Below are 24,315 nucleotides of genomic sequence, written 5' to 3' on the forward strand. Positions count from 1 at the left end.
CTTTGCACTCATGTCAAGTGTCTTTTAATGAGTAACCCCATCCATCTCGAGGGTTAGCAAGCCGCCCTTCCACTCTCGAAAGTCGAATTATTGATTTGGTTTTTGGAAAAAGGGGATTGTACTCAAGTATCAAGGTAAACCTCAAGGCCCCCTAGCCGGTATGTCGCATACATTCAATCAATCAAACATACCTATATCTAACATTACGCATACATGCCCTTCTCATTCGACACACCCACCCATTAAAAACAATCCTTTCCAAAACAAGGTGTGTATGTATCAAAATCCGGTTGGTGTTGACCAATCCACGAATTCCACGGCCCTTTTCTCTCCGGCTGCTCAGGTATCACAATCTTGGCCATTCACCTATCTCAGGTCAAAGTGAAGCAATACCTTGGCCATTCACCCGACTTAGGTCAAAATAGAATCATGGCCATTTGCTCAACTCCTTAGGCCCCAAAATGAACTGAAATCTCAGCTCTTTTTACCTGGCTCAGGTATCATAATCTCCGCCATTCACCCAGCTCCTCAGGCTAAAAGTAATACAGCCATATACCTAGCCCAAGTTACGATACTAATATCAGCATGCACTCTTGGTCCCACGCTAACACGATTGATTCAGCAACTTTAATCACGAGCCCAAATACCACAAGAGGGGTCTGGGAGTCATTATCGCCACACATGTCTCATCCACCGTATTAGAATACACTATTTTGATAGTTTTGGATGCCGTCTGTTTGTTGTGTTATCCGACTACTCTTGGTTGCTGCCCTCTCATAGAGGTAACATTCCTAGTTGGATTTTCTCCATTTTTGAAACTTTCAATTGGACAGTGGATAGCAAATTTGTATTGGACAAAAAATACAAAGTTTTTGCTCTGTTTTAAGCAACTAGACAGTTTTGAAAAGGCATCTGATTGCGGTCTTTTCCGCAAGGCAGTTGAGCTTTATGCATGTATGCAGGGCTGTGCAGACACATGTATCAGATGTTCGTTCATCTAAGGTGGGAAGTACTCACTTGGGTGAAAGATACATGCATAGACATTGCAGATTGCATGCTATTTTAATACTTTGGATATGGGACAGATGTATATCTGAAGTGGGAGACTTGCAAACACTCATTGATTGCAGGTCAGGTCATCGAAGACTCCATGGTTGCAATATTGTTTACTTGCTTGCAACATGGAGCCATGCATTTTTCTTATTGTCTTCTTGTTGTTGATTTGGACATTATGGTAGAGTCATCATCTATGATATGATTAACATCAAGAAGCTAGAGGGAACTAGCAACTTTGATGTGTGGCAGACACAATGCATGAACATACTATATATCAAAGAGCAGTATATCCCATTTAGGAATAGGGCAGGAACCCTGATGATATGTTGGATGCTGAATGGTGGAGGTTGAACACACTTGCTAAAGCCACTATCGTGTTGACATGCTCCAATGACATCATTGTCATGAGCATATTAAATGTGGCCAACTGCATGGGATGTATAGCAGAGACTAGAGACATTGTATGCACAACAAGTCATGTCATTTAGCATGGGCTGAATTTGGATGATGAGGTAGAGGGTACCATTATGTAGGAAGATATGAACCAGTAGAATACAGCAGGTTCAAAGGCCTCTAGTGCCATGCATGTCAGAGGTAGATAGCAGGACAAAGAAAAGGGTAAAAGAGGCAAATCTAGAAGCAAGTCTAGATTTAAAAAGGACATTGAATGCTTTCACTGTGGGAAGAAAGGACATTACAAGAGTCAATGTCACAAGCTGCAGGCTGACAAAAAGGCAGGGAAAGTAGAGTCTAAGGATAAGAAAGGGGATGATGACAAAGACAAGGACAAAGGAAAGGGCAAAGCTAAGGCAAGTGTTCTTTCATTCACTTCTCCGGATTCTCATGAGTGGTGACACGCCAAGGTGGTGTTACCATTGAGGATATTGATGCCACTATGGATGAGTATATAGCAGGACAAGAGATCCTTTATATGTCTTCTCATGATGACCAGCCTCTGCTAGCTAGCCATGGACACTACTATGCATACTTGGCTTCTTGACTCTGGGGCTTCATTTCATGTTACTCCACATCATGAATGGTTCACAAAGGGCCAATCTTTCTTGGAGATGATCATGAGCTACGTATTGCAGGCATTGGTGATATTGACCTACAGGTTGGTCATGGATGCATTTTTACTCTTCATGGTGTAAGACATGTGCCTAAGCTTAAGAAGAATCTAATCAGCACTAGTCAGCTTGACTTGAGTGATCATGTACTCTCCTTTGGAAATGGAAAGTGGAAAATCTGTAAAGGGTCTTTGGTCCTGGCAAGGGGATCATTGATTCTTATTTTCAGTAAGTCCAAGACCCACCTTGATAAAGTGGGCCTATACATCGTAGGGTCTTCCAAGACATCACCTGTATCTGCACACAACCTCATGTTCCTCTCCAATGGCACTGTGATAGGCTTACAACCTGTCCTACCATGCTTGGACAACATGTCCAAGCCATACTGCCTTTGCACCAAAAAAATACCATGAGGTGATCTCACCACAACTTGCAGTCCACGTTTGGGTGGTCAGATGCTAGTGGCACAACATTGTTTCAATTGATGCAAAAACTATTGTGAAGTGGGAATTGTATGCCTAATTCTCGAGCAGAAGCAAAGAAATTAATATCTACTGTTGGATTGGATTACACATGTATCCATGCATGTCCAAATGTGTCCGTGCTATATCAAGATGAATTTGAAGCACTTTTGGTGTGTCCTAAATGTGGATTGAATCATTATCATCAGGATCTTCAGGGCACCCAGGTCCCATATAAGATAGTGAGGCGTTTTTCAATTATTCCAAGGATACATCATATGTTTCGATGTAAATCTATTGCGTGCATGATGTCTTGGCATAAAAAGGGACGATCCAGGGATGGTATATTGAGAGTACCAGCGGATAGTAAGGCTTGGAAACATATAGAAGAACAATGGCCAGAGTTTGCCAAGAGCCTAGGAATCTTAGATTTGGCCTTGCAGATGGTGTTAATCTGTTTGGATTGAGGTCCACGAGGTGGTCTACATGGCCAATGGTTCTAGTCAATTATAATTTACCACCATGGTTGTGTATAAAAAAAGGTCATCTACTTCTATCTCTTATTAAACCTAGAAAGAAGAAACCCTCTAATCTACAAGTGTATCTTGCACCACTAATAAAGAAGTTGCAAATAACGTGGAATGGTATTGATGTGGATAATTCCAGATCTGGATCTAATAAATTCTTCAACTTGAAGGCAATTCTTATGTGGACAATGCATGACTATCCAGGGTATGGAGATGCTGCAGGGTTGTCAGTTTCAGGTTACCATGCATGTCCGCCATGTGGGTTGAGCTTAAGTGTAGAAGATCTAGACAACTTGGCAAGAATGTTTATGAAGGCCATCAAAAGTATTTTGATGAGGGATCTCCAAACCGTCGTAATGTACATGAGGCAAAGCCACCTGTATGGATGGCTAAAGAGTGGTTTGAGCATTGGCAAACTTGGGATGACGGTGGAACAAAGCCTCTTGGTATGAAAACACTAAGTTGTTTTCATGCTTTGCCATATTGGCACAATCTACTCATCAATCATCTTCTTGATCCAATGCATATATTTAAGAATGTGGGCCAATCGCTATGGGATCATATTTCTAGCAAATGAGACAGTATAGCATCTCATAAAGACTTGGAAGAAGTTAACCGAGCGCCACATCTATGGGTTGATGGAAGTGATAATTTACCAAAGGCGCCTTGGGTATAACAAAGAAGAGGAGATTATAGTGTGGGAAGTAATTGAGAGCTTTTGCACACCAACAGGTATTATGTGATCTCTCAAAGGTTGCTTCACTGTGGACAAATCATTATCTGGATTGGAGACCCACGATTGGCATAAACTACTACAAGTATAATCTTTTATTCTTTTGTAATTATGAATTTATGATATCAATCAATTTAATTATATTAAAATTATATCAAGTGACATGTTTTATGTTTTTGACTTTTAGTTTATATTACCAATTGCTACCCATGGATGTTTGACGGATCTAGTACGCAAATGTATATACAAGCCGGGAGAACTTGTAAGGTATGAGTATATACATATATGTGTGTGTGTGTGTGTATGTAGATGAGTGTGTCAATAAAGACACGTGCAACATATAATGAAATAGCTATATGAATATAGGAGTTGAAATTTCTTTTTTTTTTTGTTACAGATGGATATCTTGTAAAGAAATCAACCCACAAACTATTATGCGTGCCAGAGAAAATGCTATTAAGACAGTATGTATGTTGGAAGAGCATTTTCCTACTAGTATTCTCAATATTCAAGTGCACTTGCTTGTACATTTGGTCGATGAAGTGGAGATTGCAGGGACTGTGCATGCTAGATGGATGTTTTTCTTAGAGAGGTTTATGAAAACTCTCAAAGTATTTGTGAGACAAAGATCTCGTGTAGAGGGTTATATCTTTAAGCAAATAGTCTGAAGGTAGAAGTGAGTAGATATTTATGATGCATCACATACTTAGCTCCGCTCCATGTGTATATAGCAACAATAGCTGTTGGTCGGTTTGCTCTAGAAAGAGGACAAATGTAATAAATGAGTAATAATGTTCACACTTGCTAATAAGTGACCTTGTGGGCTGGTCGGCTGCCCATGTGGCAGCCCGGCCAGCCATCCCTTGAGGAAAGTGGAAGGAGGCTTGTAGGGCTGAAGCGATGAAGAGGCTGCCCATCATCAAGAGAAACACAAGATGCTGAAGTTGCCCATGCCACAACAAATGAAAACGCAGGGTTGTAGAGAGGGCTGCAACATAGTTGATTCTTCAGGGAGTTATATAACCCTTTGGGTTGAAGTTTGATGGCCAGATTTACATTTCGGGTACGTTTCGACCTCCATTTTTGAGATAATAGGCATTCGAGTGCGCACTGCGATGGGTAAGTTTTGATTCTATGCAGAATACGATTTTTTACTACAGGATAAAACTATGGATGTGTAGACACTATGCATACTACACATAAGTGTTACAAAGGCATTGGGTGTATGTATGCAAAATGGAGTCACTGGTTGTTGACTGATCGGGTGTAGTACAATACCACTATGAGAAAACAACAATTGTGTAGGTGACATAGGAGTGTTGTTTTTGTGGTTTGTTTTGATATTGTAGACAAGATGTCAGATGGCATCAACTAGATTATCAGTCAAAAGCTTGACAAGAACAACTTTCATGCTTGGAAGTTTAGGATGACCAATTTCTTGATGGGTAAAGGATTTTGGGACTATGTGGAAGGATTAATGTATCTGTGGGGATGATGATTACTTGGTAAGTGTCTATTTGAATGGGCTTGGAAAAGAATATAAGCCATTCAAGACATCTATTTACTATCAAGAAAAATGTTTCCAAGAAGAGAAGACTCTAGGCGAAGACTCTTCTACATAAAGCAAGAACACATCAGAACATGCTTTCTACTCCAATTTAGGTAGAGGCCAAGGAATAGGTCATGGTCGAGGCTAGGGTGGTGTGGCCAATCTGGAAATCAAAATTATGGAAAATAATAGTCAAATAACTCATAGCAACAACCATACACAGGTGATGGACGAGGCAAGTCTTAAGGCAGGGGGAGCCACATAGGACATGGCAATTAGAATAAACAATAGTCAAGAGTAGATTTTAGGGACTGCCATTATTGTGGCAAACTAGGCCATTGGGATAGAGAATGCAAAAAGAAGCAAAGCAACATGAAGAATGAGAGATTGTAGCAAACCAATTATGCATCTTCAAGCAAGTAGGTTGAAGAGACATGAGCATTTATTTGTTGTGGTAGCACATGATAAATTAAGTGATTGCAGATGTATCCACAAGTGTTGAATGATGTATGGTATGTGGATTTGGAAGCCTCTAACCACATGACTTCTCATGGTGGTGAGTGGTTTAGAGATATGAAAAATTTGGATAGACTAGGTTGTGTAGAGACAGGAGATGACATAGCTCATCCCATTGCTCATGTCAAGAATGTGCCATTAGCTATGCAAGATGGCAAGATAAAGTACTTGTCTAATGTACTTCATGTGTCCAACATCACAAAGATCTTAGTTTTTGTTAGGCAAATGATTGAGCAGGGTTTGGAGGTACGCTTCAATACGTATCGATTTTGATTTGGCCATGTATAGTGCTATAAATTTTTTTTTAAAAAAATATATGAAAGAATGAAGGGAATCACAATCAAAATCAATTTTTGTGGGAAAGGAACACACGAGTGGGCATATGGATGACTTCTTCCAAAAGGAGGTCACTAAATGAAGAGCTTTACCCACTTTCAATGGTAAATGAAAGTGAAAAAAGGAAGCTAAAACATGGATTGATTAGTTACAAGACCATTTCAAAACCTGCAATTTCAATGAAGAGGCCAAGGCAAAGACTGTAGTTCTCTTATTTGAAGGTCTTGCTAAACTTTGATAGAAATTAATTATGCATAGTTGTGATTTAAAGGACACAATGAGATAACTTGGCAAGAGACACATGATTCGCCATTATGTTCATTGGAGTATCATTGGGTACAAAATGAATGGATTATTTGATATGAAAGTAAAAAGTTGTTTCGATTTCAAAATATCATGATAAGTTTTGGGAATGCAAAAAAGGGTATATATTGCATACTGAGATGCTCACCTATCATCGAGCTCAAGAGAGAGAGATCTCATCATGGCAGCATGTAGGCAGCAACAACGGGTGCGCAGCGTGTGTGTGTAGGCACCTGCGCAACTGTACTGCAGTGGTCAGTGGTTATGTTGCCGTCGGCATCCGCATCCGAGTTGAGGCTCAGCTATACCGTGTTATCTAGGTAGCTATGGCGGTGGCCATACGCTCACTTGGATACCAAATGTTGGAAACCAAAACCTTTTTGCGCTAATGTGAATCCGAGAAGAAGAAGAAATAATAGAAAATATCCCCTAGCATGAATAACTCTCCTCCCATCCATATCCCCTTGGTGCATACCAAAATGGGGTAGACCTCGTTCACCGACGCTCAACTCGCGAACTTGCAACCAACTCGGGCATATATACACACAAACGACCTCCAAACGCACCCTCAAAACCCCCCTAGCATGGAGAACTCTTGCATCCTGCCTGGCCGTGACTGGTGTTGGTCGGGCACCCTTGTCACGCCTCGGACGCTTACCCATTTTCATGCCGGATCCTCTAGGCCTTTTCAATTGCTTGCTAATCCCTCATATGATTTCTCCTTGTCTTTCAACCTTGCAATTTACCATGTTCATTATTATGTTTTTACTAGGAGTTTATATTAGCAGGGCATTTCTTAAATAGAAAACTCCAATGAATATTCTCAGCTGGAAAAGCATCAAAGCATAGGTAAATGGAATCATGCATGGTGCATAAGAAAAAATCTTGTCCCAATCAGAAAGGTACCATACTCCATGGAATTTAACCTGATAAGAAGAACAATTTTCTACAGACAAGCCTTCCACCACTTTGAGTTATCAAGCATTTTAAATGTAGCTCTCATGGGGCAAGCATGTGAGTATACAAAAATAAGGCTCCCAAATCTTTTGGATTGACACATAGTGTGCCAACTTATCAGAGTAAGACCTCTATATTGAAAGTGACTACTGAAGAATCTGCAAAACAAAGAGTTGAATGATTGTAGCTTGTTGCTTCCTGTCCAAAAAGGGAATAAAGTTCCCAGTCCTATAGGGTATGATTACCCTAGCCTAGTGTATGGATTTAGTATATGTATGGATTTAATACATTATCTTCAAATAAATCAAACTTAACCTCCACGGGGGGAACGACCTGTGTGCAAAGCAGCTCCGAAGCCTGCACAGGGACTCTCATAAGCAATTGCTCTGCTTCACTTAGTAGAGGGCCTGTCAACTGTGATGCTGATATAGATGCAATGCAGGGCGGTATACAGCCTGGACACCCCCGGGACCAAGAAAAGCTTGGCCTGTCTGATTGCGCAGCAACTCCTCAATGAACCATAAGGGTTTAATCAAACCCTGTGGACTTGCCCGAGCTCGTGCGGCATCCTGGATGGGTAAGCCAGGGTGAATCAAAGACACAGCATAGTTCAACCCAATCAACTTCCCTGTTCCAGTGTGGAACACATGACCACCTGTCACATTTAAGACAAATATATAAATATATATATAATAAAACAATATATTATAGAAACAAAATTAAGCAATACATACCTGAATCTCCCGGTACACACCCTCCGCCACCGCCAACGGAACACGTGTCGAGTAGAACCGTAGAGATGCTCCCTCGTGTGCCGGTCCACGTGAGGACCCATTGACCACCTCATAATGTATGAAGTAAATTGAGTAATCAATCAATTACTCCTGTGTTTAACTTCGAGTAATGTGCTAACACTTAAGAAGACAATGAAATTGCATGTAAACAGGCCCAAAAGTAAAATAAAACATCCAAAGCCCTAAGATAATCGAGTGCCTTTTTACTAGAGGGCTGTTGAAAGACCTATTAAGTGAGGCTACAAATACTCTCCCAAATAAAATCCAGGCACTAAACTGAATTCTTGAGAATGTATAAGTTCATAATGTCCTTCAAAAAAAAAAAACTATTTAAACGAGCTGCTGAGTAACCATAATGCAATCTAACAAAACTTATAGAGGAAATCAATGAAACAAACAAAGTACATAGTGCTTTTAGAAGCATAGATCTTTCAAAAATGTTAGCACTGTTAACTAGAGCCACTACTAGTATAAACAAAGTAAATTCACTAGGCATGTTTAAGATGAAGCATGTCACCACTTATGACACATGAGTCAAGTGTCGTACAGGAAACCCTACCCATATAGAGCAGGGACAGAAAACCGTAACTGGTCGTACAGCCCAAGAAACTCCGAGTACACACAGTCCGTTCCAGTTCAACACATCACTTATGCAGTCCGTACAGGAACAATTGAAAGCCCCAATAGAGAGAAACCCTTGTTGACAATCCGTACAGTTTGCAGACAGATGGCCAAGAAAAAGCAGATCTTGCCAAGCAAAAGTTGATCGCATGTTCCACATTGATCAAAAAGCGACTTTGAAAAGTTATGAGAAAGTTAAGTTTGTTTCTTCCTAGTTGTAACATATAAGCACTACGAGAAAAAGTTGTAAAATCAAAGTGAAAAAGCTACAATCAAAGCAAAAAACCTTCACGTGCCCACAACTGCTACATGCTAGTCGGCCATGTTGATGGTGTTCACCACTGCTTCATGCTAGTCGGCCATTATGGGGCTGTGAATGTGTGGTTATGGTGCCATAGGCAACCCTAATACTCTCTAAGGGCTGCCTATTGTTGGCTGCCCTAAAGGTGTACCAAAAGGTGACACATATGTGCTTCTACATGCTGCTATATGCTCCTATACCTAACCCTAGGAAGACCTACATGCTTCATGGTTCTCCAAGTGGGTTAAGAGGACTAACACTAACCCTCTATGGCTAGAAGGTACTACATAGCTTGTGCCTCACTCATCCCGGACTAGGGCACACAATGGGTCACGGCATACGACAAATGACTCCTAACAAGTACTAATGTTATACAAATGCTTGCACTAATAAGAGTAATGTTGAGCCAATGTGTCACTGTGCATCACAGTGCAAGGTGCACATGACATAAGTATTGCAAACTTGGATGATCTATCTTATCACAAATTCTACTCCAAGCAAGTAATGTTTCTAGATGGTGAGGGAATGAGGTAAGAAGTATGACAGGGACAATCTGCCCAAGAAAACGCTTGAGGAGTAGGCCAAAGACCAAGCAGACAACCGATGTTTCTTCTGCTATACTTTGGGGCATGGTAAAAGAGATTGTACCAAGTGGTAGGCCGAAAAAGCCGCCAAAAGTCCCAGCTCTACAGTAGTCACCACCACAACTCCACCTCCTGTCGTCCACCTTCTCCATAGTTGGCTACGAAAATGATCTGTACCACGATTCCTTTTCATTCAGATGTGGACGGGTTCACACCTGGTATCCACACACAAATTACTTGGAAAGCTCAACAATTTAAGTTTCAGGTTCACAAGGCCCCATTAGGCATTAGAGAGCTCTCCAAAAGATCTCCATCACATAAATCACCTCCTACTTCCCCTACAAATGTCGTCCACCTTTTGTCCGCCTTAAACTCAGTACCACCAATGGTATTTGATGGTAAGCAAGAAGGCGAGACTAGCGTGCAGGCCATGAAGGCAATGAATGCAACAGAGGTGTTAGGGTTAGGGTTTAGAGAAGCTTCAAACAGGCGTGGAAGCCAACAGAGAGAGAGAACACGACTTCAATATTATGCTTGATAGAAAAAGTGAAGTACAATAGCCACATAATAGTGACCTAAAGAGATGTGTTCACATGTCCGGCCATAAAATGTGCCGGGTGGACCAAAACACCTATAAACTGCATATAAGTGAAACTGAGCTAAACTAGGGGAAAAGACCTCCACTAACTGAAGTAAAAAGTGCCCCAGTAATCTACCGATGATCACTAGCACTCCTTTGGGTGCATACACAGCATAAAACCCAACAAACCCCCCTGGAGTGATATGTGATCACTGGACATCATCCACCAAAAGGAAACAAATTCAAAGCACTGCGGAATGCTTCAAATTTCGGACGTGGTAATGCCTTGGTGAAGATGTCTGCCACATTCTGATCTGTAGGACAGTAGATCAGACTGATATCTCCGCCTGGAGTCTCTCCCGAACAAAATGATAGTGAATCTCAATGTGTTTCGTGCGAGCATGAAACACAGGATTCCTGGCCACAGCAATGGCACTCTGACTATCAGTATAGATAGGTGTAGGCTCCTCCACTGAAATATCCATATCAGTCATGAGACGACGCAGCCAAACACACTCAACAGTAGAAGTGTAGGCTGCTCTGTACTCTGCCTCACAAGACGAAGTGGCCACTGTGGTATGTTTCTTGCTTAGCCAAGAAATGCATGAAGAGCCAAGAAAGAAACAATTTCCACTAGTGGAATGTCTGGTATCAAAATCACCAGCCCAATCTGAATCACTGTAAGCGTATAACTGCATGTCACCCCCCTCAGGATAAAGCAATCCAAGAGACAAGGTACCCTGCAAATAACGGAATACACGCTTCACAGCTTGCCAATGTGACAACCGCGCGGGCTGTGCATAAATCTGCTCAACTGAGAGACTGCATACTGAATATTTGGCCTTGTATTACACAAGTAAATGAGGCACCCAACAGCCTGAGCATATGTAGTGGCATCAAATGAAATACTGTCATCTTGTAGTGACAGTTTCATCCCACGCTCCATAGGAGTACTAATAGGCTTGCAATCCTGAAATTTAAACTTCTCCAGAAGTTTAGCAACATACCGTGATTGCAACAACCCAATGCCTCTGTTATCCTGCACAAACTGTATGCCCAAATAGTAACGTACAAGCCCCAAGTCAGACATGTCAAATGTCTGTTGCAGTATCTCTTTAAAAGCTGCAATTTTGTCATCATTTGATCCCATGAGCAAGAGATCATCCACATAAAGACTGATGACCAGCAGATCTGTCTCTTCTTTCTTTACATACAGAGTGGCTTCTGATGGACTGTTCACAAATCCCTGAGTGAGTAGGAAAGCATCTATTTTTGCATACCAAGCTCGTGGAGCTTGTTTCAAACCATACAAGGCCTTTTTTAGCCTGCAAACTTTCCCCTCATGACCATGTTCTGCAAAACCCATGGGCTGAAATACATAAACTTCCTCCTCGAGGTCCCCATGTAGGAATGCAGTCTTTATGTCCAACTGGTGAACAACCCAACCACGATGTGCAGCCAATGCAATGACACACCTAAGTGTCGACATACGGGATGTAGAAGCAAATGTCTCCTCATAATCAATGCCCTTCTTCTGTGCATAGCCCTTTGCAACTAGACGGGCTTTGTACCTGTCAATGGATCCATCTGCATGTCTTTTCAACTTATAGACCCATTTAGTACCAATTGCTTTCTTGCCTTTGGGCAGATCAACCAAATCCCATGTTTGATTCCTTTTAATAGAATCAAGCTCATCCTGCATGGCTTTGTTCCAATGCACATTATCTCGTGCATCCACAAATGAATCAGGCTCATCATCATCCTGTAAACTGGCTGCCATAACCAGATTCAAATCCATGATGTGTGCATGCTCATTGGTCCTTGTCTCCCTACGAGTACGACCAGCAAGAGGACCCTCTAAATGGCTGTCCTGTAATGTCCTCAAATACCATCTAGGTATGTGTCTGACCTGTGGTGCCTGCTGCCCCATATTTGGTTCAGCTTCTGGCTCATTTTGCTGCTGAATTTCTGCACCACCTACATCATTTGCTGGCTGTCCTGTACCCTCATTAGTTGGATCACCAATTGTGGAATGAAACTCCATAGGTAGTAGACCTTCAAACACATCATTTGCAGCCTGATTTGCCTCATAACCAGCCATGGATATTTCTGATTTTTCATCAAAAATCACATCCCGACTAGTGAATATCTTCATGGATAGTGGGTCATATAACCAGTAGCCCTTGCTCTCACGGCTATACCCAACAAAAATGCATTTTGTGGCTTTATCATCCAGCTTCCTCCTCAACTCTTTGGGTATGTGTGCATATGCAAGACACCCAAAGATACGAAAAATGCGATACAGAAGGCTTGCGGCCATGCCAAGCCTCAAAAGGAGTAATAGAAACCAATGCCTTTGTGGGACATCGATTCAAAATATGACAAGCACACATGACTGCTTCCACCCAAAAGATATGTGGTAGCCTTTTTGCCTTTAGCATACATCTGGCCATCTCCATGAGTGACCGATTCTTCCTTTCTGCAACCCCATTCTGCTGTGGAGTGTAAGGAGTAGTATACTGATGTTTTATACCTCTACTCCCAAGAAAAGAATTCAGCATATGTGACATATATTCCCCCCCTCGGTCAGAACGGAGAGTCTTGACCTTGCATCCTGACTCTGTCTCAGCAAGTGCTACAAAGGCCAAAAATGCATCATATACCTGTGATTTCTGTGTCAAAGGATAGACCCAGCATATACGAGAGAAGTCATCAATAAATGTTGCAAAATAAAAGCAACCACCTAATGACTTCGTTTGCATGGGACCACAAAGATCACTGTGTATAAGCTACAACTTTGCAGTTGCTCTTAGAGCCTGATCACGTGGGAAGGAAAACCTATGCATTTTTCCCAAAATACATCCTTCACAAATGTGATCTGGAGGCTTCTCCATGAGAGGTAGATCTGTAAACATGTTATGTCGCTGCATAAGCATAAGACTACCAAAATTTACATGCCCCATGCGAGCATGCCATAACTCCGCATCAACCATAGCTGGAGTAAGAGTGAATGCATTATAAGCAGACTGATCCACTGGCTGAAATGCATCCAACTGATAAAGTCCATGACATAATGTACCAGTAAGCATCAAGGTCAAGGCATTAGCTGTGTCTCTGACCATGCATTTATCATCATCAAAGTGGACTTGCATACCACAATGTGCTAAAGAAGAAATGGACAACAAATTCTTCTTTATCCCTGGTACATATAAGGCATCTGTAAGGCGGAGAATGGAGCCATCAATGGCTGTGAGCTGAATCTCCCCAATGCCACGAACTGGATATGAAGCATTGTTGGCACACTGAACAGTTTTGCCAACAGGGGCAGGGCCAACATGACTAAACAAATCCCTGCGAGATGTGATATGCTTTGAGGCACCACTATCAAAATACCAAGTACATGCATGCTCTGTCAAACTGAGTGCCTGTGAAGACCAAGAGGCATCATAGCTGCATGTATAAAAACAGTAATCCCTGTCCTCAACAAAAGAAGCAGTCTCTGGAGGAGCTTTAGAAGCATCATTAATAGACATCCCAGCTTCCTTTGCTTTCTCTTTGGCAATCCTCTTCCTACATTCCGTGATGTAGTGACCTGGCTTCTTACAGTAATGACATTTGCCCTTCTTCTTGGGCTGTCCATCACCTTTCTTGGTATCCTGTGAAGAACCACCATCACCTGAATTTTGATTCGAACTCTTTGGCTGAGTTTTTCCTTTCCCCTTTTGACCTGTAGTAAATGCTTGTTCAGCATTTGTGTTCATATTCATATTCTTCCTCATTTGCTCCTCTTGTAGCAAGAGAGCAACAAGTTCCTGATACTTGAGGGGTTCAACAGCATTCCTCATGCTGAGGTTCAAAGAGGTATGAAAAGCCAAGTAAGATCTTGGCAAAGAGTGCAAGATAGTGGACACAAGCTGTGTCTCAGGAATAATCTCATCCACATTGATGAGTTGCTCTCTCAAATCCTGCAACTTGTTTAAGTGGCTAGACATATCATCTCCTTCATTCATTTTTTGATTTTTCAGCTCTCTTTTCAAAAATGAGATCCTAGCCTCATTATGAGCAGCATACATCTGCTCCAAAGTCACCCATGCATTCTGTGAAGAGCCAGCTGAACGAATATGAGGTATAATGGACCTCTGTACTGACAATGCAATGAGTGGCATCCCTGGCATCCCATGTCTTTTGAGCATTTGTTCTTTGAACAGGCAATGGCTGCCCTGGAGCCTGTACCTGTTGTCCTCGTCCACGAGCACCCCCTTGGGGAGGAGTCTCTGGAGCCAATGGACCTGGACGTGGTTCATCACCACTAACAAAATCCCAAAGACCTTTTGCCACAAGCACATTTTTCAGCATAAAACTCCACAAGGAGTAGTTCGTGCCATCCAATTTGTCTTCCTTAGACAAATACGTGAATACATCACTTTGCTGTTGATTTGCCATTATGCCTACGCACAATGTTGTACCTGTGTATCAAAATACCCAATAGCAAAAACCCTGAAAATAATTGTACTCCACTGAATACAGTTCACCCAAATATGCCTGCACTCTCAATCCTCTAAATGTGCAGCTCAATGCACCAATGACTGAGTAGAGCAGCAAATGGCATACACAATGCCAAAATGCCCCAAAAATGCCCAAATTTACTGCACCCAAACTGTGCAAAAAACCTGTATAGTTAGTTCTTTGCTAGAAAGTCTGCTTGTATTTGCCTGTAGATTTTCACAGAGAAAATAAAAATGCTCAATATTCAAAACTTGTAATGCTTACCACAGTTGTATTGAGTAATGAACAAGTACAGTTGACTGTACTATGCAGGTACAGTCTACTGGTTCTGTACGGAAGCAGGTATGGAAGTTGCAGTCGTATCACAGTAGGTACAGTCGAAGCAGTACAGTATTGAAGCTTCAGTCGAATGTACAGAAGGTACAGTCGACTGGTACAGAAGCAGGTACGCAGCACTGAATGCTGCACGGCTGTCTGCGCAGGTTTGTACGGAGGACTGTACAGAGCAAGGCGACCAGATGCTGAAGGCGGCGCTGACAGGTGTACGGGGCAGGTACAGTACCTGAAGGCGGCGCAGTCTGGGCAGGTACAGTACCTGAAGGCGGCGCAGTTTGTGTACGGGCAAGTACAGTACCTGAAGGCGGCGCTAACTGTACGGAAGCACCTGTCTTGCTGCGCAGAGCTGGAACAGTACGGGCAGGCAGAGTTGTACGGCGAATGACAGTAGCTGTCAGTGAATTCGTACGGACAGCTGACAGCGTGGGTGTTTGGTGGCTATGGCCTGTATAGATGGCTCTGATACCAAATGAAGGCAATGAATGCAACAGAGGTGTTAGGGTTAGGGTTTAGAGAAGCTTCAAACACGCGTGGAAGCCAAGAGAGAGAGAGAGAGAACACGACTTCAGTATTATGCTTGATAGAAAAAGTGAAGTACAATAGCCACATAATAGTGACCTAAAGAGATGTGTTCACATGTCCGGCCATAAAATGTGCCGGGTGGACCAAAACACCTATAAACTGCATATAAGTGAAACTGAGCTAAACTGGGGAAAAAAACCTCCACTAACTGAAGTAAAAAGTGCCCCAGTAATCTACTGATGATCACTAGCACTCCTCTGGGTGCATACACAGCATAAAACCCAACAGGCCAAGGGCCTTATCCAAGCCTATGATGCAACGAAGGGACAAAGATTTATAGTCATGTTCGACATGGGTAGCTTTGAGGATGCCATCTATCCGTAGTTGGCTACGAAGATGAGCTATATCATGATTCCTTTTCATTCAGATGTGGACACACCTAATATCCGCACACAAATCACTCAAAAAGCTCAACAATTTGAGTATCAGGTTCACAAGGTCTCATTCAGGCGTTAGAGAGCTCTCCAAAAGATCATTGTCACATAAATAGCCTCTTTCATGAAAACCAAAAGGAGAAAAAACTTATAACCACACCAAAATTAATAATTAAAAAGAATAGAGTGACAATATCAGAATTCACGCTCCTGCAAGAGGAGTACCCAAACAAAATGTAAGGTTCTCCAAACTCGCACGCTCTAACTGTAAGGTCGACTGATGCAGTGATTCTATTGATCTGCGTTGTGACTTTCAGAACAATGTAATCGTGGGGCACATTCATTGTCAGCACTTGGCATTGTATGTCCTGAAGAATAAATGATGATCATTATACCAAGAACTAGTAAGAATAAGAAGTGGTATGAACACTAATTATAAGAATTTACCTCCTGTGGATCTTGAAGCCAGGTTGTATAAACTTTTCTAATACATGCGTCGCCTTGAAAGCAATGGAAACATGATAAGATACAAGGGGACTCTGGCCCTTGGACCAAGACCCCTGGAACGGGCTCAATTGAGGGCTCCCTTGATATTACAATACAATATCTTGCTAATGGCCTAACTTCAGCCATGCGGCAAGAGAGCTTTGTGGATGCTCCAAGAGAAAGAAAGAGAGAGGTTTGAAATTCTTTTGGTTGGGGATTGTATAGTGGCAACGCACGGATCAAATACTAGTCACATGTTTAAAAACTTATGCTAGGTTATTTACCCAGCATATCAAACGCATGACTACAATTTATGGCACTAAAAACCTTGACCACGTTTGGACAAACAGTATGACACAAAACACAATCAAAGGTACAACTGGTCAGATTACTCAACAACATACACACTTCTCGATGTTCCCGTCGTGACTCCTCGTGAGTTCACTCTTTTCACCTCCCTCTAGAATGATGCCAGTTGTTCTGTATGTTTGGTCTGCGACCAAATGTCAGACAATTGTGTAGATGTAGGTATGCATCATGAAAGCATTATCGCTAACGGCCCCCCTTGCCAGCAAGCAAGCCCGAGATTTGTCGCGTAAGAACCCTCGAACAGGCGAGGTAAGCCCGTTTGTCTCTCACTGCAAACAAAAAACCAAGGTTTCCACTTGCATGGTGAAGTCCAGGGTAAACCAGGATTTCTTCACAATCTAGGGTTCTACAGTAAAGTAGCGTTCCATACTAAACCAGGAAATTAGGGTTTTGTTTGTCATCTAGGGTTTATCGGGAGAACTAGGGCACCATCGATGCAACTAGTGTCTTTGCAGAGACAGGTTTCATCCAGGCTTTTGCAGTGAAACCAGGGTATCATTGTTTTCCGGCTTTTTTGGTATGATACATTGCAGTACTTGCCGTGACCATTCTGTTAGAAGTGAAGCTTTGCTTTTTCTTTCTCCTTTAGAGCCAGTACCTCAGCTGCTTTTTTGCATCTCGTAACATTCTTATATCCTCAATCTTATCATCCTTACGTTCTGAAGCCAATTTGGATTTTTTAATCATACACCGCTAATCTGATTGAGGTGGACAAGCTTAGCAAAGTGATGATGTTTGGGAGACAAAGGCAAGTAGGCAGCGCCTTCCAAGTTTTGGCTTTGTCGTTTTATGCTAACATCTTTCAAAGAACTTTTTCAGTTAGCCATTTATCAAAATCAGATCTTTGGATTTTGTTCACTTTGCAAAATATTTTGTGCAACCTTGTCGGCTACTTTTATGTGATTGCCAGCTGAGTTTTTGTTAGAGTTTTTGTTAAACAGTAGAGTCAACTTTTGTAAAAACGAGTAGCTTTAGAAGTACAAAAGTGGACATTAATGTCCATATAGTTCTAAGATTATCACCACCAAGTTACGGTGATTGTATATCACTACTATCAGTAGAGGCCGACATCTATTTTTCTCCCCCCCTCTGGCCTTAGGTCCTAGATCCTCACAGTTATTGTTTTTTATCACTTGTAGGCGATACTGCTGAGGAAGCACCTTATGGGGTTTTGAACTCAAGACCTCTTGATCCTAGACAATCACCTTAACCACTTGAGCTATCATCTCATTGACAATTAAGATTATTGTAAAAATTGAGTGCCAATATGAGAAAGCCCAATCTAGTTAATATACACGTTATAGGCAAAAGTCTGTGAACTTCACTTCTTTTCGTTTTCATAGTGGGAGGCGATTGCAGGCTCGCGCCATCATCATTTGCTGTGTTTCTACCTCTTCCACCCTCTCATTCTTCTGAATTTGTTCATTTGTTGTGCTGTGCTACTACACAAATTTCCTAATGTGCTACAAAGTTTTAACCCTCTCAGGATATGACAAGTTTTTTACCTCGTTATTAGGCATGGCTGAAGTTAGGCCATTAGCAAGATATTGTATTGTAATATCAAGGGGGCCCTCAATTGAGCCTGTTCCAGGGGTCTTGGTCCAAGGGCCAGAGTCCCCTTGTATCTTATCATGTTTCCATTGCTTTCAAGGAGACGCATGTGTTGGAAAAGTTTATACAGCCTGGCTTCAAGGTCCACAAGAGGTAAATTCTTATAATTAGTGTTCATACCACTTCTTAATCTTACTAGTTCTTGGTATAATGATCATCATTTATTCTTCAGGAAATACAATGCCAAGTGCTGACAATGAATGTGCACCACTATTTCATTGTATTGAAAGTCACGACGTAGATCAATAGAATGATTGCACCAGTCGACCTTTCAGTTAGAGCGTGCGAGTTTGGAGAACCTTACATTTTGTTTGGGTACTCCTCCTACAGGAGCGTGAATTCTGGTATTATCACTCTATTCTTTTTAATTATTAATTTTGGTGTGGTTATAAGTTTTTTCTCCTTTTGGTTTTCATGAAAGAGCTTATTTATGTGTCAGTGATCTTTTGGAGAGCTCTCTAACGCCTGAATGAGACCTTGTCAACCTGAAACTCAAATTGTTGAGCTTTTCGAGTGATTTGTGTGCGGATATTAGGTGTGTCCACATCTGAATGAAAAGGAATCATGATATAGCTCATCTTCGTAGCCAACTACGGATAGATGGCATCCTCAAAGCTACCCATGTCGAACATGACTATAAATCTTTGTCCCTTCGTTGCATCATAGGCTTGGATAAGAAGGCAAGACTAGCGTGCAGGCCAAGGGACAAAGATTTATAGTCATGTTCGACATGGGTAGCTTTGAGGATGCCATGTATCCGTAGTTGGCTACGAAGATGAGCTATATCATGATTCCTTTTCATTCAGATGTGGACACACCTAATATCCGCACACAAATCACTCGAAAAGCTCATCAATTTGAGTTTTAGGTTCACAAGGTCTCATTCAGGCGTTAGAGAGCTCTCCAAAAGATCACTGTCACATAAATAACCTCTTTCATGAAAACCAAAAGGAGAAAAAACTTATAACCACACCAAAATTAATAATTAAAAAGAATAGAGTGACAATACCAGAATTCACGCTCCTGCAGGAGGAGTACCCAAACAAAATGTAAGGTTCTCCAAACTCGCACGCTCTAACTGAAAGGTCGACTGGTGCAATCATTCTATTGATCTACGTCGTGACTTTCAATACAATGAAATAGTGGTGCACATTCATTGTCAGCACTTGGCATTGTATTTCCTGAAGAATAAATGATGATCATTATACCAAGAACTAGTAAGATTAAGAAGTGGTATGAACACTAATTATAAGAATTTACCTCTTGTGGACCTTGAAGCCAGGCTGTATAAACTTTTCCAACACATGCGTCTCCTTGAAAGCAATGGAAACATGATAAGATACAAGGGGACTCTGGCCCTTGGACCAAGACCCCTGGAACGGGCTCAATTGAGGGCCCCCTTGATATTACAATACAATATCTTGCTAATGGCCTAACTTCAGCCATGCCTAATAAAGAGGTAGAAAACTTGTCAGATCCTGAGAGGGTTAAAACTTTGTAGCACATTAGAAAATTTGTGTAGCAGCACAGCACAACAAATGAACAAATTCAGAAGAATGAGAGGGTGGAAGAGGTAGAAACACAGCAAATGATGATGGCGCGAGCCTACAATCGCCTCCCACTATGAAAACTAAAAGAAGTGAAGTTCACAGACTTTTGCCTATAACGTGTATATTAACTAGATTGGGCTTTCTCATATTGGCACTCAATTTTTACAATAGTCTTAATTGTCAATGAGATGATAGCTCAAGTAGTTAAGGTCATTGTCTAGGATCAAGAGGTCTTGAGTTCAAAACCCCATAAGGTGCTTCCTCAGCAGTATCGCCTACAAGTGATGAAAAACAATAACTGTGAGGATCTAGGACCTAAGGCCAGAGGGGGGGAGAAAAAGAGGTGTCGGCCTCTACTGATAGTAGTGATATACAATCACCGTAACTTGGTGGTGACAATCTTAGAACTATATGGGCATTAATGTCCACTTTTATACTTCTAAAGCTACTCGTTCTTACAAAAGTTGACTCTACTGTTTAACAAAAACTCAGCTGGCAATCACATAAAAGTAGCCGACAAGGTTGCACAAAATATTTTGCAAAGTGAACAAAATCCAAAGATCTGATTTCGATACAAGGTTTTTAGTGCCATAAATTGTAGTCATGTGTTTGATATGTTGGGTAAATAACCTAGCATAAGTTTTTAAACATGTGACTAGTATTTGATCCGTGCGTTGCTACTATACAACCCCCAACCAAAAGAATTTCAAACCTCTCTCTTTCTTTCTCTTGGAGCATCCACAAAGCTCTCTTGCCGCATGGCCATTAGCAAGATATTGTATTGTAATATCAAGGGGGCCCTCAATTGAGCCCGTTCCAGGGGTCTTGGTCCAAGGGCCAGAGTCCCCTTGTATCTTATCATGTTTCCATTGTTTTCAAGGAGACGCATGTATTGGAAAAGTTTATACAGCCTGGCTTCAAGGTCCACACGAGGTAAATTCTTATAATTAGTGTTCATACCACTTCTTATTCTTACTAGTTCTTGGTATAATGATCATCATTTATTCTTCAGGAAATACAATGCCAAGTGCTGACAATGAATGTGCCCCACGATTTCAATGTACTGAAAGTCACGACGCAGATCAATAGAATGACTGCACCAGTCGACCTTTCAGTTAGAGCGTGCGAGTTTGGAGAACCTTACATTTTGTTTGGGTACTCCTCCTGTAGGAGCGTGAATTCTGGTATTGTCACTCTGTTCTTTTTAATTATTAATTTTGGTGTGGTTATAAGTTTTTTCTCCTTTTGGTTTTCATGAAAGACGCTATTTATGTGACAGTGATCTTTTGGAGAGCTCTCTAACGCCTGAATGAGACCTTGTGAACCTGAAACTCAAATTGTTGAGCTTTTCGAGTGATTTGTGTGCGGATATTAGGTGTGTCCACATCTAAATGAAAAGGAATCATGATATAGCTCATCTTCGTAGCCAACTACGGATAGAGCATCCTCAAAGCTACCCATGTCGAACATGACTATAAATCTTTGTCCCTTCGTTGCATCATAGGCTTGGATAAGGCCCTTGGCCTGCACGCTAGTCTCGCCTTCTTGCTTACCATCAAATACCATTGGTGGTACTGAGTTTAAGGCGGACAAAAGGTGGACGACATTTGTAGGGGAAGTAGGAGGTAATTTATGTGATGGTGATCTTTTGGAGAGCTCTCTAATGCCTAATGGGACCTTGTGAACCTGAAACTTAAATTGTTGAGCTTTCCAAGTAATTTGTGCGTGGATACCAGGTGTGAACCCGTCCACATCTGAATGAAAAGGAATCGTGGTACAGATCATTTTCGTAGCCAACTATGGAGAAGGTGGATGACAGGAGGTGGAGTTGTGGTGGTGACTACTGTAGAGCTGGGACTTTTGGCGGCTTTTTCGGCCTGCCACTTGGTACAATCTCTTTTACCATGCCCCAAAGTATAGCAGAAGAAACATCGGTTGTCTGCTTGGTCTTTGGCCTACTCCTCAAGCGTTTTCTTGGGCAGATTGTCCCTGTCATACTTCTTACCTCATTCCCTCACCATCTAGAAACATTACTTGCTTGGAGTAGAATTTGTGATAAGACAGATCATCCAAGTTTGCAATACTTATGTCATGTGCACCTTGCACTGTGATGCACAGTGACACATTGGCTCAACATTACTCTTATTAGTGCAAGCATTTGTATAACATTAGTACTTGTTAGGAGTCATTTGTCGTATGCCGTGACCCATTGTGTGCCCTAGTCCGGGATGAGTGAGTCACAAGCTATGTAGTACCTTCTAGCCATAGAGGGTTAGTGTTAGTCCTCTTAACCCACTTGGAGAACCATGAAGCATGTAGGTCTTCCTAGGGTTAGGTATAGGAGCATATAGCAGCATGTAGAAGCACATATGTGTCACCTTTTGGTACACCTTTAGGGCAGCCAACAATAGGCAGCCCTTAGAGAGTATTAGAGTTGCCTATGGCACCATAACCACACATTCACAGCCCCATAATGGCCGACTAGCATGAAGCAGTGGTGAACACCATCAACATGGCCGACTAGCATGTAGCAGTTGTGGGCACATGAAGGTTTTTTGCTTTGATTGTAGCTTTTTCACTTTGATTTTACAACTTTTTCTCGTAGTGCTTATATGTTACAACCAGGAAGAAACAAACTTAACTTTCTCATAACTTTTCAAAGTCGCTTTTTGATCAATGTGGAACATGCGATCAACTTTTACTTGGCAAGATCTGCTTTTTCTTGGCCATCTGTCTGCAAACTGTACGGATTGTCAACAAGGGTTTCTCTCTATTGGGGCTTTCAATTGTTCCTGTACGGACTGCATAAGTGATGTGTTGAACTGGAACGGACTGTGTGTACTCGGAGTTTCTTGGGCTGTACGACCAGTTACAGTTTTCTGTCCCTGCTCTATATGGGTACGGTTTCCTGTACGACACTGAATCATGTGTCATAAGTGGTGACATGCTTCATCTTAAACATGCCTAGTGAATTTACTTTGTTTATACTAGTAGTGGCTCTAGTTAACAGTGCTAACATTTTTGAAAGATCTATGCTTCTAAAAGCACTATGTACTTTGTTTGTTTCATTGATTTCCTCTATAAGTTTTGTTAGATTGCGTTATGGTTACTCAGCAGCTCGTTTAAATAGTTTTTTTTTTTGAAGGACATTATGAACTTATACATTCTCAAGAATTCAGTTTAGTGCCTGGATTTTATTTGGGAGAGTATTTGTAGCCTCACTTAATAGGTCTTTCAACAACCCTCTAGTAAAAAGGCACTCGATTATCTTAGGGCTTTGGATGGTTTATTTTACTTTTGGGCCTGTTTACATGCAATTTCATTGTCTTCTTAAGTGTTAGCACATTACTCGAAGTTAAACACAGGAGTAATTGATTGATTACTCAATTTACTTCATACATTATCAGGTGGTCAGTGGGTCCTCATGTGGACCGGCACACGAGGGAGCATCTCTACGGTTCTACTCGACACGTGTTCCGTTGGCGGTGGCGGAGGGTGTGTACCGGGAGATTCAGGTATGTATTGCTTGATTTTGTTTCTATAATATATTGTTTTATTATATATATATTTATATATTTGTCTTAAATGTGACAGGTGGTCCTGTGTTCCACACTGGAACAGGGAAGTTGATTGGGTTGAACTATGCTGTGTCTTTGATTCACCCTGGCTTACCCATCCAGGATGCCGCACGAGCTCGGGCAAGTCCACAGGGTTTGATTAAACCCTTATGGTTCATTGAGGAGTTGTTGCGCAATCAGACAGGCCAAGCTTTTCTTGGTCCCGGGGGTGTCCAGGCTGTATACAGCCCTGCATCTGTATCAGCATCACAGTTGACAGGCCCTCTACCAAGTGAAGCAGAGCAATTGCTTATGAGAGTCCCTGTTGTGCAGGCTTCGGAGCTGCTTTGCACACATGTCGTTCCCCCAGTGGAGGTTAAGTTTGATTTATTTGAAGATAATGTATCAAATCCATACATATACTAAATCCATACACTAGGCTAGGGTAATCATACCCTTTAGGACTGGGAACTTTATTCCCCTTTTGGACAGGAAGCAAACAAGCTACAATCATTCAACTCTTTGTTTTGCAAATTCTTCAGTAGTCACTTTCAATATA

At 41.6% G+C, this 24,315-nt stretch overlaps 2 protein-coding genes and 1 long non-coding RNA gene across 6 annotated transcripts in view; 1 reads left to right on the forward strand and 2 right to left on the reverse strand.

Moving 5' to 3' along the window:
- Window positions 1-24,315, reverse strand: part of LOC147625179 (uncharacterized) — a 62,886-nt gene that overhangs the window by 9,769 nt on the left and 28,802 nt on the right. The gene's annotated exons all lie outside the window — the stretch shown is intronic.
- On the forward strand, window positions 156-24,313 carry LOC147625180 (uncharacterized). 4 transcript variants are annotated; one of them, XM_086818443.1, is made up of 5 exons: window positions 156-782; window positions 4,032-4,111; window positions 4,242-4,312; window positions 23,607-23,714; window positions 23,794-24,313. In XM_086818443.1, the coding sequence occupies exons 3-5, from the start codon at window positions 4,279-4,281 to the stop codon at window positions 24,180-24,182; spliced, it is 531 nt and encodes a 176-aa protein (XP_086674569.1). In that variant the 5' UTR covers window positions 156-782; window positions 4,032-4,111; window positions 4,242-4,278; the 3' UTR covers window positions 24,183-24,313. The 4 variants fall into 4 exon arrangements, 3 of the variants coding, with proteins under 3 accessions (XP_086674569.1, XP_086674568.1, XP_086674567.1); XM_086818442.1 differs by lacking the exon at window positions 156-782 and adding an exon at window positions 834-3,929; XR_015268935.1 differs by lacking the exons at window positions 23,607-23,714; window positions 23,794-24,313 and adding an exon at window positions 963-3,929 and having other exon boundaries at window positions 4,242-4,944.
- On the reverse strand, window positions 6,775-19,772 carry LOC147625181 (uncharacterized). The gene is made up of 3 exons (XM_086818445.1): window positions 19,659-19,772; window positions 8,240-8,347; window positions 6,775-8,160 (listed from the first exon to the last, which is right to left on the reverse strand). Exons 1-3 carry the CDS (start codon window positions 19,750-19,752, stop codon window positions 7,916-7,918), a joined length of 447 nt encoding a protein of 148 aa, XP_086674571.1. The 5' UTR covers window positions 19,753-19,772; the 3' UTR covers window positions 6,775-7,915.

This window comes from Cibotium barometz, chromosome 24, assembly GCF_041138505.1.
Source record: "Cibotium barometz isolate CiBa-2024 chromosome 24, ASM4113850v1, whole genome shotgun sequence".
NCBI lineage: Eukaryota > Viridiplantae > Streptophyta > Polypodiopsida > Cyatheales > Cibotiaceae > Cibotium > Cibotium barometz.

Coding starts and splice junctions, on each gene's coding strand:
- LOC147625181 (XM_086818445.1), bottom strand. CDS start 19,752: ATGATTGCACCAGTCGACCTTTCAGTTAGAGCGTGCGAGTTTGGAGAA. Junction 8,348..19,658: donor CTGCAGGAGCGTGAATTCTG/GTATTGTCACTC, acceptor ATACATTATGAG/GTGGTCAATGGGTCCTCACG. Junction 8,161..8,239: donor GTGTGTACCGGGAGATTCAG/GTATGTATTGCT, acceptor TAAATGTGACAG/GTGGTCATGTGTTCCACACT.
- LOC147625180 (XM_086818441.1), top strand. CDS start 21,236: ATGAATGTGCCCCACGATTTCAATGTACTGAAAGTCACGACGCAGATC. Junction 21,384..23,606: donor CTGTAGGAGCGTGAATTCTG/GTATTGTCACTC, acceptor ATACATTATCAG/GTGGTCAGTGGGTCCTCATG. Junction 23,715..23,793: donor GTGTGTACCGGGAGATTCAG/GTATGTATTGCT, acceptor TAAATGTGACAG/GTGGTCCTGTGTTCCACACT.